General features: G+C 56.1%; 1 protein-coding gene across 3 annotated transcripts in view; it reads right to left on the reverse strand.

The window, feature by feature from the left end:
• LOC122471525 (katanin interacting protein) overlaps positions 1 to 12,831 on the reverse strand; it is a 194,466-nt gene that overhangs the window by 23,800 nt on the left and 157,835 nt on the right. For all 3 annotated transcript variants that reach the window (XM_043560246.1, XM_043560244.1, XM_043560245.1), the window contains 3 exons: positions 9,727 to 10,606; positions 2,812 to 3,537; positions 1,776 to 1,981 (listed from right to left, as the gene is read on the reverse strand). In XM_043560246.1, the coding sequence (XP_043416181.1) occupies positions 1,776 to 1,981; positions 2,812 to 3,537; positions 9,727 to 10,606 (1,812 nt within the window). The remainder of the gene's footprint in view (positions 1 to 1,775; positions 1,982 to 2,811; positions 3,538 to 9,726; positions 10,607 to 12,831) is intronic.

A 12,831-nucleotide genomic window follows, 5' to 3' on the forward strand; every position in this document is an offset into this window, starting at 1 on the left:
TTTTCTTGCATTTTCTACCATTGTGGAAGCTCTGTGGCTGGTAACATGGGCAGCCGTCAAGTGTCTGAGTCCTCACGAGCAGCTCTTTCCGGTTGGGGAGGAGTCTGACGCCACCAGCTAAAGTGATCAGATTTTCTGGAATAGGGAAGGACCCAATAAAGGTTTACCTAGGGTGCTGGCGGGGGGAGGGGGGAGGCAGAGAGGAGGATCAGGAGGGAGGGATGAAGAGAAGGAGAGTGAAAAATTTCAACCACAGAGAGTGGTTCTCAGCCTCGGGGCCTGGGCATCTCATTTTAAAAATGGGTATTTATTTATTTGGAGAGAGTGAGCATGCGCGTGTGCGAGCCGGGGGAGGGGCAGAGAGAGGATCCCAAGCAGGCTCAGCATGGAGCCCAGGAACAACCTACTGGATCCTTCGGCCCAGCCCCTAGACAGAGCCTCTTCAGGCCCTTTCCCGCCTGGCTGTGGGGAGGGTGGCCCGCCAGGAGCATCTATGACACCGAGTAGCTTCGGGTCACCAGGGAAGGTCGCTGCCCTGTTCTCCACCCTCCCTGAGCCTCCTGGGACGGCTCATAGAAGGTTTGAAAGCATTTCCACTTAGTTGCCAATAGGTTTTAATTGGGGCGGTTTACATAAAAACCCAGGTTTCTGGCTTTTCTTGAAAAAAAAAAATCAGGACAATTATCAAGATGAACAAGCAACTCCTGTCTCCTCCTGACCTTGCCAGGCCCCGCCTTCTGTCCTCTGGATTCCAGCGGACCCCTCTCCTCTCCCCCACCCTCTGTAACCATCTCCTTTTCCCCCTCAGGGCCTCAAGAACATCCCTGGGGACGCTGGTTCTCTTGATTGCTGGTCCTTCACTTGGACTGACCCTTTCCCTGAAGGTCGTCTTTCATTTCTGAAAAAATTGGTTTATGAGTTTAAAACACATACTCTGGAGTTACGTCTGGGTGGCTCAATCGGTTAAGTGTCGGCTCAGGTCAGGATCTTGCGGGCTGTGAGGTCGAGCCCTGCGTCCGGCTCTGTGCTGACAGCTCAGAGCCTGGAGCCTGCTTCCGATTCTGTGTCTCCCTCTCTCTCTGCCCCTCCCCTGCGTTCTCTCTGTCACTGTCTCTCTCAAACATAAATAAACATTAAAAAAAAAAACAACCTTAAAAAAAACCAACACAGACTTTGGAGTCATACATTCAAGTTCAAGCCTGGGTACTCTCCTGCTGTGTGCCCTTGGGCAACTCACTTAACCTGTCTGAGCCTCGGTTTCTTACATGGGGGTTTTAATGGTCTCTACCCGGTTAAGCATAGTATACACAGCGCTCCACAAGATCACTATACGTGTGTGGGAAACAATCGCTGGGATTATCATTATTTTAATTCTAAGTCTGCCCATTAAGAGCGTTTCTAGTCCTTTCCGTCAAAAACAACAGTGAGTGATCAAAACACAACCCAAAGCAAAAATTCCCCTGAGACTGCCAACCTCTAAATTACAGAGACGACGCAGGACCGCTTTCTCCTAGCTTTGATTAAAATTTGGATACTTTCTTCACTCTGGTTTAAAAAAAAATAAAAAAATAAAAAATAATTAGAAAGTGAAATATGACACACAGGGCCAAAAAATGAACTAGAAAAATGGGAAATGTCAAAACAGTAGCACCAGCAGCTTAAAGGCTATCTATCTTCATTCGTCCTGTTATACCCAGAGTTGGGAGAAGAAATCCCTCTGGGGGTGCCCCCTGCCCCTACCCGCACCCCCCCTCCCCCCCCCCCGCCAGTCCTACCCGGTCCTCGGCCCATGAGCCGGCCTGGGTGTAGGGCCTCTCCTCCCCCTCGCTGTCGGCGGTGCTCGGCCTCCTCAGCGTCTCCCCACTCTGCAGGCTGCAGGGACCCTCCACGTCCACGTCAAATGTCTCATCAGAACAGAATATGGCCTCGAGAATGTCATCGTCGGTCGTGAATAAGATGGTGTCTCCAAAGTGCTCTGGGGCTGGATGGGTCACAAGGAAGACAGAAGAGTCGACCCACCCCAAATCCAAATAGTTTGTAGACCGGGAACCCAAACCCATCAACCCTGGTGCTAGAAAATCCCAAACCACCCACCGTCCCCGATTTGTGTAAGCAAACCTCATTATTTATTATTCACCCACCGCACATGGGATTCCCGCGGCCTAGATCAATGAAGGCATCTAATCTAAGGAGGGTCATGGTGATCGGTCCCGAAGTAGGTAATGTTTTTAGGTGTGGGCGAGGCATCCTGGCAGGATGCTGTTGGGACCCCCACCCAGATCCCTGCCGATCCTTTTTTGGGGGGCTGGAGGCTTGCCTGGAAGGGCGTGGGAGTGACACCCCCAAACCGGGGAGCCTGCAGGGTTCCAGAGCTCTTCTGCTTTGCTTTCAGGAAGGACGGACTTTGCAGTTTAAGCTCCAGAGCTCTCTCTGGGATCGGGCTGAGGCTGGGCTTCTCCCAAATCGTATCCTTGCCTGGCTTCCCCTCATTCCTATCCTGTCTCTCTCCCTGGACCACAGGCTCTCCTGGGAGCACCCCCTCAATAAGTCGCTTGCGAAAGAATTCCCCCTTCTCCGACTGAGGCTCTAGGGAAGCTGAGGGGGGCCAGCGCCCAGGGGAGGCGTTTAAATGAGGTCAGCTCTCCCGTGCACGCCCGCACACCCCCGTGCTGCAAAAGGGGAGGAGTGGGCCGGGCCTAGGAAGAGGAGAGACCCATCTGTCACTGGCGAGCCAGGGTCTTTAGTGTTTCCTCAGAGCCTCAGCGGGTGGCAGGTAGAGGCTTCCAGAACATTCTTACAGACATACCGTACCTCCTGTCAGGGTCCCCGAGGCCTTGGCGATTTCTCCTTTGAAGATGCACTGCGAGTCTAACAGCATGGTGATGTCCTTCACGCCACGGAAGGAGTGTATCCGAGATTTATTGTAGTTCCAGATCCGGATCAGGGCGACCTGGCAAGGGTGCACGAAGTCTACGGAGATGGTGTGGGGCTTGCCCAGTGTGAAAGGGGCCAGCCAGACGTGCATGTCGTCCTGGGTCCTGTTCACCCCGTCGACGAGGTTGGTGACCACGCGGGGGTCTTTCCCGTAGGCCGGTAAAATATTGATGTCGGGGGGCTCGGCTTGAATGTTCGCGATCTGCACCGGCTCCCCCTTGGAACTGAATATTTCTATTCCGTTAAGGCCGACATAGTGCCTGTCCCCCCACGTCGACTTGATGTCGATGACCAGGCGCTGTCCGTAAGGCAAGACGGGGATTTCAAAGTCACTCGCGTCGTCCGTCTCTACGGGACTGTCTTCCCGGCCTCTCCTTGGCCCCAGCTTCTCCTCCTTCCACGGGGGCGGCTGCTCGCCGTGCCGGCTGGCCTTCTGCTGCTGCAGGAACTCGTCCAGGATGTCCCCCTGCGGCTCCATGTTGGAGATGCGTCCCCGGTGGGAGCGGTCAAAGGCACTGAGGGAGTCCCAGGACTCATGCAGCGTGTGTTCCTGCTCACTGCACCACCGGGGTCGTGGCGGCGTCTCGGTGGACCGGGCGTCTTCTGGAAGAACACAGGAGGGTGAAGCCCCATTAGTGCCCTGTGTGCAAGCAGGGACCTTTACAGGCTGTCTCACCCAGGGGCTCTCGGCCAGGTGGGGTCGCCCTCGGGTGGGGGGGGGGGCGGCATTCTAGAGATCAGTGGGGTGGCTCTTGGGGTCTCAATGCCTAGAGGCCCTGCTGGCCTTTGATGGGTGGGACCGGGATGTTAGTATCCTGCCCTGTGCAGGACAGTCGGGGCCTCCTGTCACATGCCACATTCAGGTTGGTAAAAAATTGACGATGGTTACTCAAGTCTAGGATCTGACTGTTTTACAAAAAGCAAAGTATTTTTCAATATACCTTGAATTTTTTTTCTTAAGTTTATTTATTTTCAGAGAGACAGAGAGAGAGAGAGAGAGAGAGCACGCGCACAAGCAGGGGAGAGGCAGAGAGACAAGGAGAGAGAGACAAGCCCAAGCAGGCTCTGCCCCGTCAGCACAGAGCCCAACGCGGGGCTCGAACTCACAAACCACAAGATCATGACCTGAGCCGAAACCAAGAGTCGGATGCTTCACCAACTGAGCCACCCAGGCCTCTCCCGATAAGACGCTTTGAATTTCCTAAGGCAACTGCCATGCAAATCGAGGGAAGACACTCTGTTGTGTGACAACCTTTGCTGGAAATCATCCGGCGTGTCAGACACTCACAGGACGGGCGGGGGTCACGCCACCGCCAGTCGCGCCTGAGTCAGCAGCCAGGGGGTCTGCTCTGAGCCTGTCACGTCACGTGACTTGGACAGCGTCTTCAAAGACTGCCTAACGGCAGGTGGAACGCTCGTGAAAGAACGCCGAGCGGGAAAAAGCCAGACCCGCGACTGTCAGATGCAGCAGATCCTAGCACGGGCGGTGCGCGCCAACGTGTTACCACGATCCTTTCTGGGACGGGAGTAGGAAGGGCTTTTAGCTTCTTTGTCACCTGATCTTCCGAGTTCCCTGGATGTGTTATTTTTATAACCGGCAGAAGGTGCTATAGAAACTGCCAACCACGCAGGTATGTTACAAGCAAGGGATTTACTTCTGTGCGTGGCTAGGTTGGCTTCCAGATCGGAAGCCCGCGTCCCCAGCACACGGAGAACACAGTCGGGCCCTCAGAGGCGCGCTCCGAAGGCTGCGCTCTCCTCCTCGCGGAACAGAAAGGGCCCAGCGTGCGCACCAAGCAGCGGCCCCGCCCTCGCGGCCACGCCACGGCTAACTGCCGTGTAAGGGTGTCATTCTGGAAAAACAGCAGCTGACACTGACGTTCTGTTTTTTCTCCTTTCATATCGGACGGTGCCCTGCACTCCATTTTCTGCCTGTCTCCTAGGGGGCCCGGCTCCATCGATTATCCCCTCTCTCCAGAACACTCAATCATCTCTTCCCCACTGGCACCTTGCCCTCTCTCCGCCTGCAGATGCGCGTAAATCTCTCCCACCTGAAAGAAAGAAAAAGGAAGCCAGACCTGATCTCATGACTTCCTCCAACCGTCCCCCCTATTTTCTCCTTCCCTTTGCTGCGGCCACCGTGGTCTTTCTCCCTCAAGCCCTGCAAGCCGGGGCCTCTTTGTGGAGTTGCTGTTGGGCTCACCCAAACCCCGCTTGCCCTTCTCCTGGTTTTCCTTTGGGGATCACCCCGCCTTCAGACCATCCAGATGAGGCAAATCCCGACGGTGCCCTTCTAGGCTGGGAAGGGAACTATGGAGAGAGGGGGGCTCACTTTGAAGTGGCTCTCCTCTGGGGCACCTGGGTGGCTCAGTCGGTTGAGCGTCCGACTTCGGCTCAGGTCATGATCTCACAGTTCGTGGGTTTGAGCCCCGCGTCGGGCTCTGTGCTGGCAGCTCGGAGCCTGGAGCCGGCTTCGGATTCCGTGTCTCCCTCTCTCTCTGCCCCTCCCCCGCCCATGCTCTGTCTCAATGTCAAAAATAAAATAAACATTAAAAAAAAATTTAAAGTGGCTCCCGTCTGCTGCAGGATATCGGACGTGAGCGTGCAGTGCCGCTGGCCAGCTTGCTGCGCTGTGGGGGAGGGGGGGGCTGCCTGACAACGAAGCCAACACCGGGGACGTGAGCCAGGAGATGGAGAGCCCCAATGACATCATCTGAGCCCCTGGATCCAGCCATGCCTGAAGCCAAACCCCTGGCGGCTTTCTGTCCCTTGCCTCCATAGGAGTCCTATAATTCCCACGACCCTCCCCTGCGCTGACTTTCTGCACGTACACGATGACTCCGTGCACGCGATCTCTCCTCAGTCCCCGTGCCCCACATCCCAGACACAGCCCCTCCACTTGGCGGTCCCTCCTCGCCCGCTCAGGAGCGTTGGCACTTCCGGGCTCTCCGCTGCTGTTTCTGCTGCTGTCAGCCTCCCCACGCCCTTGCCCTGCCCCAGGCCTCGGCCCCCTCCGGTCCTCCTCTCTGGCCTCACCCAGCCAGCTCCTGGCTGCCAGGCAGGCACTGCTCGATTTTCTGCATCAAGTTCTGGCTTGTCTCCCCCGGCCACCACCGTCCAGTTCCAAAGACCCCTCGGAAGGCCGAGACATGTCCATTCTGTCACTCCAAACTCCGTGTGCCTCAAAGGGAATTTGTCACCAAACCCTCCAACTGCCACTGTCTCTACCGTGCTGGGAAGCATCTGACTCCTCGCGACGCCGCCACACCTCATACCTTCCTCCCTGATGATCAGCTCCACCGTGCCGGCCTTTCTGTTCCATGGACACCCCAAGTCTCTTCCTGCGTATCCTTTTAGTGTCCTCTCCCAGGAATGCTCTTCTCCCGGAGCCCCACGTGCCTGCCCATCTTGTCCCCGCCTCCTCCTTTGCCCCGTTCCCCGGGTGTGTCCCATAGACCTTGGCGCACGTAAGTGCTCAGTTCATGTTTGCCAGCACAGGGACGGCTGGCTGGTGTCGCCGTCATGCAACCCCTGGGTTCAGGCCCAGAGCCGAGGGACCCCCCCCCCCCACTCCGCCCCCGGCTTCCACCTGTCAGCTCTCCTGCACCTGTCCTCTCCCCTCCTCATCTGCCATCAAAAAGACCCTAGGAGTTTCTTCCTTCTTTTCCTCCAGGCGCGAGGCTTAACATCTGGCAGAAGGAACTTCCCATATGGATCGTCGTGACATCAGTTTATTGTGATTTGATTTCCACTGACTGAAATGAATGGCCTGGGGGTTGGTCTGCAAGTGCGCGGAGGAGAGAGAACGGACGTCATGTGTCAGGGACTCGGCCTGGGTGGCCAAGAAAGGCAGGACTCTGCCCTCACTCTGCCTCTGCGTTCCCGACTTACTCTCCTCGAGATGTACGCTCTGGGTTTCGAACGCAGAGACGTGCGGGCCTTCACCTGGACCTCTCGGATGTGACAGCAGGCTGGCTCACGTTTCCCTCTGTCTGGAGAACACGCGGTCACTGCTCCCCGGGAGTTGGGGAGCTGCCGTGATCCGCGCTTTGTCGTTGTCAACCTCCCCGCCCACAGCCCCGAACGAACACCACAAAGCTGCTGCTGCTGCTTTCACGTGCAGTCGACACAGTCTTGGGGGGGGGGGGGTACCCGTATGAGATGGCGGATTTGAGGTTTAAAACTACCTCTTGGCGGAGGGACGTAAACATGGAGCACGGAGTTCTAAACTCGAGCTTAGGAAAATCAACGGCACCCCCGTGGGGTATGGGCTGATTGTTACTAAAACGGGAAATGAAAACGAACGTAGACACGACAGAGCCCTACGTGTTCAAGGTGAACAGCCTCCAGCCACAGCCGATTGGGCCAAGAGTGGTCACCTGACCCAAGGCGACCAATCAGCGGCTCCCGTGAGACTTGGGGAGCCACAGCCAGAAACCGTTGCTCCCCGGCGGGGAGGCCGTTGCCCACCCCCAGGAAAGAGCAGGGGCAGCTGACCTCACGAGGAAGAGTGAGGGAACGTGGCAGAGGCAGGGCCCGGCAGCCCCGGGGAGTCGCGGCCACGTCTCCTGGGCGCCCGCCGGCTTTCCGGAGGGTCAGTGCTCCCACCGGGCAGACGTGATTTCGTTCCCCCATAGCCAATGGACCCCTGATGCGGACCCTTCCAAGATGTGGATGCCATTGTACTGAGAGGCCCTGTCAGACAAAAGGATTTCCAAGCTCTGCCTTTCGGTGACACCATGACTCCAGTCCCCGGGAAGAACTCAGGCGGTCACCCATTCTACAAGCGTCGTTGGAGGGCTCTGCCTTGCGCCTTTCCTGAAGGGCACGGCGGCGGGATTTGGCTCTACGTAATGGGTAATTTAAAATTTCGAAGCAACTTTCCTTTTTAGCATGACTGGCTTAACAAGCATTAAATCTCAAGGGCCCGGTTCTTAATGTGTCATTGAGCCGAGCAGTGAAATGCCTGGAAAGAGATTAACATGAGAGAAGAATCTTCTGAACGTGGACAAGTCGGAGTAACACCCGTCACCTCGGAGCTCCCAGAGGTTGCGCGGGGTCTGTCTCACCAGGAAGGCTCCGCAGTGCCCGGCTCTCCCCGGCCGGGGGGCGCTGCGGAGGTGGGGCACCAAAGGGGTGGCAGTTTGAGGCACGGATGCTGGAGCAGGCTGGCCTGGGTTCAAATCCCGCTCCAACCCTCCCTGGCTGCGTGACCTGAGGAGGGTTACCTAAACCTCACATTTTCTTTAGCTGTAAAATGGGGCTGGTGTGAGGAGGAAATGAGGATCATTTGAGTAACGTGCCTGGACGAGAGCCCAGCTTGACACACACACACACACACACACACACACACACACACACACACACGTCAGGCATCCAGCCACGGCAGTTCCCCTCCCCCACTGCAGAGGGCCCACCATGTGTCAGGCCCGCGGGGCCCCTGACACAGATGAGACACGGCCCCTACCCTCAAAGAGCACCCCCACGTCTGCTCTGCTCTCCTCCCTGACACCCAGTCTCAGGGTTAACTCCGGGGGGGGGGGTGGGGGGTGGGGGGAGGAGCTCTGGAAGAAGGGAGCCCTTCGCCCACATGGAAAGGCACCTTGAGTCCGAGGGACCTGCCTGGGTGGCCCAGGTGACATCGGGGGTCTGCAAGAGGCCACCGATTCTCTGCATGTCTGAGTGTGGACGTGGGCTGAATGCAGACCTTTGGGGGGGTGGGGGTGGTGTTTTTTTTTTTTAAGTGTATTTGAGAGAGCGAGTGGAGGAGGGGCAGAGAGAGAGGAAGAGAGAGAATCCCAGAGACTCAATCCCACGAACCATGAGATGGTGACCTGAGCCGAAAGCAAGAGTCCAAAGCTGAACTGACAGAGCCACCCAGGGGCCCCGGGGTCTGTCTTCTGGACAGTAATAACAGACATGCCGACCTGATTCGCTAGGAAATAGATTCCCTGGCTTTGCACACAGATACACCAGGAGGCAGAATCCCGGGGGCGGGGCAGGGCGGGGGGGTGACGGTGATGTAGAGCAACAGCTCACACCTTCCGGGTGCTTTTTTGTGCCCGACGCTGCACACGTATGACCTCATTTTATTCTCCCACGGGGATGGGTGTTACTGGTGCCATTTTACAGATGAGGACACTGAGGCTCAGAAAGTGGACATGCCAGGCTCTGTAAGTCCCAGCCCAGAGGTACCAGAGCTCAAAGTCGCAGCGGCTGGATTCAAATGGTTCGACTCGTAGCTGCTATGCTGCCCGCCTTCCCGGTAGCCAGATCTGAGTGCAAATAGTCAGAAACCCAGTCTTCGGCACCCTCCTTTCAGACTGCTCACGTATAATCTACTGCAAAGTTGACAAAACAGGTGAGTCCTCCCAGGAGATTTTTTTTTTTTTTTTGACCCACCTAGTGGTTTAAAAATAATATCCATCAGTTGCCAATGTTGAAAAATAATATTGTACGTCTCTGATTTCTCTTCACAAAAGGAGAAGGGAGGGGCGCCTGGGTGGCTCAGTCGGTTGAGCGTCCGACTTCCGCTCAGGTCATGATCTCTCGGGTCCGTGAGTTTGAGCCCCGGGTCGGGCTCTGTGCGGACAGCTCGGAGCCTGGAGCCTGCTTCCGATTCTGTCTCTCAATCTCTCTCTCCCTCTCTCTCTCTCTCCCTCTCTCTCTCTCTCTCTCTGTCCCTCCGAACCCCCTGGCTTTGCAGATGAGGAGGCCCTTATCTGGGGTCCATGGAGCAAAATGGTATCATGGGGACAATGGCACCCGGGTCAGACCGCTTCTCGAGCTTACCTCTGCTGGTTGGCTGGCCATCACTGTGACCGCTGCTGAGGGCGTCCTTCCTCGGGCCCCTCCTCCCACTAGCAGGGCGCTCTCTGTTGGAGGGCTGGTTAAAGATGTCAAAGTCGTCACAGACGTTGGGGGTCACCTTCTGGGCTCTGTCCCCAGCGATGACATTCCAGCTGCTTGCTCGCCCTTGCTCACGCCTGGGGCCTTTATCCCCGATCTCAGCCTCTCTAGGACCCTCACACCTGGCGCCAATGACGTCATCAGACGGAAGCCCGCCTTCCCGGTCCAGTGGCTTCTCGGGACTCAGCCACAGGGGTTTTGGCTTCCTGCCTCCCTGCTTCCTGCCCTTCCCAGCGGCAGAAGGTTGCAACCAGGAGGGAGTTTTTGCTGGTGGCTCGGAGACTTTTCTGCCCGTGAGGTTTTCCAGCTGTTGGATCAGAGAGGGCTCTGGGTCCAGGGCAGGGCATTCCGCAGCTGGGCGGAGGGGAGGAGGACGGGGCACGCCACCCATCGAGGCCGGCATCGGGGCAGGGGCTGCTAATAAGCTCGTGTCTTCGTTTAACTTGGACGAATTGTCTTTCGTGCAATCGGGAGGATTCATCTTTTCGCCAAATAACTTTCCTTGGGAAGAAACCTTCACATCTACCGCTGCTCCAGCTGGCTGTGAGTGGGCCCCATCTGTGCCAGCCATCTTGCAGGCATCTCCGCCTTCTCCCGAGGGGGCACCCACGGTCCTCTCCATTCTTTCCTCCTTCTTGTTTTTCTGGCCAACCAGGACGCTCAGGTCAGCTGGGCCCTCTCCACCTCCTTTGTCTAACGTGCCATCAAAGATGAGCTTTTTATTGACATAAAGCTTCATGTGCTTGGCACCAATGTCAAGATCCTGAAAACACAAAATTTAACAAAATGAAGCTGTGTGGCACCAGGCTGACGTATCACATTTTGGAAGCGGAAGATCAAAAAGAAAAATGTGGAATGCTGGAAACGCAAGCTTTAAAAAAAACCATAGCACCGGGGATGTTAAATAAGGCTGGTGTCATTTCTGTGTGAACTGTTACATACTTTATAAATCAAAGGACTTTCACAAAGAGACGGCCCCAATTGCTGCCTTCTCACCACTGCTCCCTGCTGGGACATTGGTAATAGCCTGCTAATTGGTCTCCCTGCTTCCTGTCTCTTGCTGCCTTCAACCTCAACTTCACATTGCCAGAGTTCGTTCTCTACAAGAGCAGGTCTGGCCCAGTCACTCCCCTTTCCAAAATTGTTCTTGTTTTTCACTGCCTGTTCTTTAATATATGGTTCCTGGGACCTCTGTGCCAGGAAAGCCTGATGTGCACAGGAAATGCAGAGCCCTGGTTCCACAGATATCATTTCAGGTGCCCTGAAAGCAGAGCCTGAGACAAGGGTTGAGTACAGGTTGCTTATGTGAAAGCTGTTCCCAAGAGGGAGTTGGGAGAGTAAGATAGGGCAGGAGAACCACCCCCCCCCCCCGCCCAGTGTTTTTCTGAGCTGGTCCCCGCTGTTGTGCACACGGTGTTCCACTCTACTGGGGCCCTCAGAGGAACCCACAGAACACAACTCAGAAGTATCCCTCCCAAGGCGGGAGGAGGCTGGGGTGTCTGTCCACTGACCCCCTTCCCCGCTGTTGAAGGCTGCCCCTGGGGGCACTGACTCCCCACCACACAAACTGAGGCCACTGGGGCTTTGGGATCAGACCCTGAGCAGAAAGGCCGAGAGATCTGGGAGCACTGGAGGCGGTGCCTTGTCAGCATGCCCGGGGACAGTCTCACCTCAGCTGCTATGGGAAGGCGGGGGGGGGGGGGGGGGGGGCGGGCAAGGGGATGTGGTGTGGTGCTGTGCCGGTAACACGTTCTCCGGACGATTCCTTGGAAGGTGGAGAAGCTCAGGCCGATGGGATGAATTCCGAACTCCTCGGCATGACATACGTACAGTAACCTTCACGGAAGGATCCCTGGCTTAGCCTTCCCGTCTCCCCACGACACTCATGCCCTGCCTCATGCAGGTATTTAATGTTCCTTTGTTCATGCTTAAAACATAATCACACCTCCTCCTGCTACCGCCCCGACTGTCCATTCCTCTTTACAGCAAAACTCTGTCTTTACAAACAGCTTTACAGGGTGCCTCGCTGGCTGAGTCCGTGAAGCGTCTGACTCTGTTTCAGCTCAGCTCACGATCTCGCGGTTCACGAGTTTGAGCCCAGCACCAAGCCCTGCGCTGACAGCGCGAAGCCTGCGTGGGATTCTCCTCTCTGCCCCTCCTCTGCTCTCTCGCTCTCTCTCTCAAAATAAATTTTAAGAAGAAAATTTAAAAACAGCTTTATGAGAGAATACATACTTCATACAGTAAACCATGCGTGTTTAAAGCATACAGCTTGGTAAGCTCTAACACCTGTATACGGTGCGTATCAGCTCCGCAGTCAAGCTAAGGAACACATCCATCACCTCCAAATTTCCTTGTACCCCTTTGGAATCCTACCCTCCCCGCTCCCCCTCACCCCCAGGCAGCCACCCGTCAGCTTTCTGTCACTGCAGATCACTTTGCATTTTTCTAGAATTTTCGTATAAAAGGAGTCCTGCACTATTTGGGCTGACTTCTCTGACACAGCATAGCTGAGGTTCCCTGCGTTGTGTGAATTAGTGGTTTTATTCCTTTTAATTGCTGAGGAGTGGTCCGCTGCAGGGATGCCCCACAATTTGTTCAGTTCTGAGGGTCACTGTCACGGCTGCGCCTCCCCGCCTTCCCTCTTGGCCTTTGCCTCCACCTCTACGTGGTCCCCTGCTTGGCAAGGGCACCAATCGCTGGGGGGGGGGGGGGGGGGTGAAGCCTCCTTGTTAGTCTGGGACAATTGGGATTTCCTCCTGTTGTCCCGGTGCCATCACTCATAAAGTCCACTTTCCACCCTCTGAAGTGTCCCAGTTCGGACAATAAATTGAAGGGTCCAGCAGGCTGCCGGATCCCCTGGGAGATGTACGGTCCTCAGTTGGGGGTGACGGCTTACTCCCCTTCGGTAGATTTCCTTACCAGCCTCCTGGGCCCTGCGCTCCCCTGGTCTCTCCCCTGCTTCCAGCTCTCACCGCTGCAGCCCCA

Source organism: Prionailurus bengalensis, chromosome E3, assembly GCF_016509475.1.
Source record: "Prionailurus bengalensis isolate Pbe53 chromosome E3, Fcat_Pben_1.1_paternal_pri, whole genome shotgun sequence".
Classification (NCBI taxonomy): domain Eukaryota; kingdom Metazoa; phylum Chordata; class Mammalia; order Carnivora; family Felidae; genus Prionailurus; species Prionailurus bengalensis.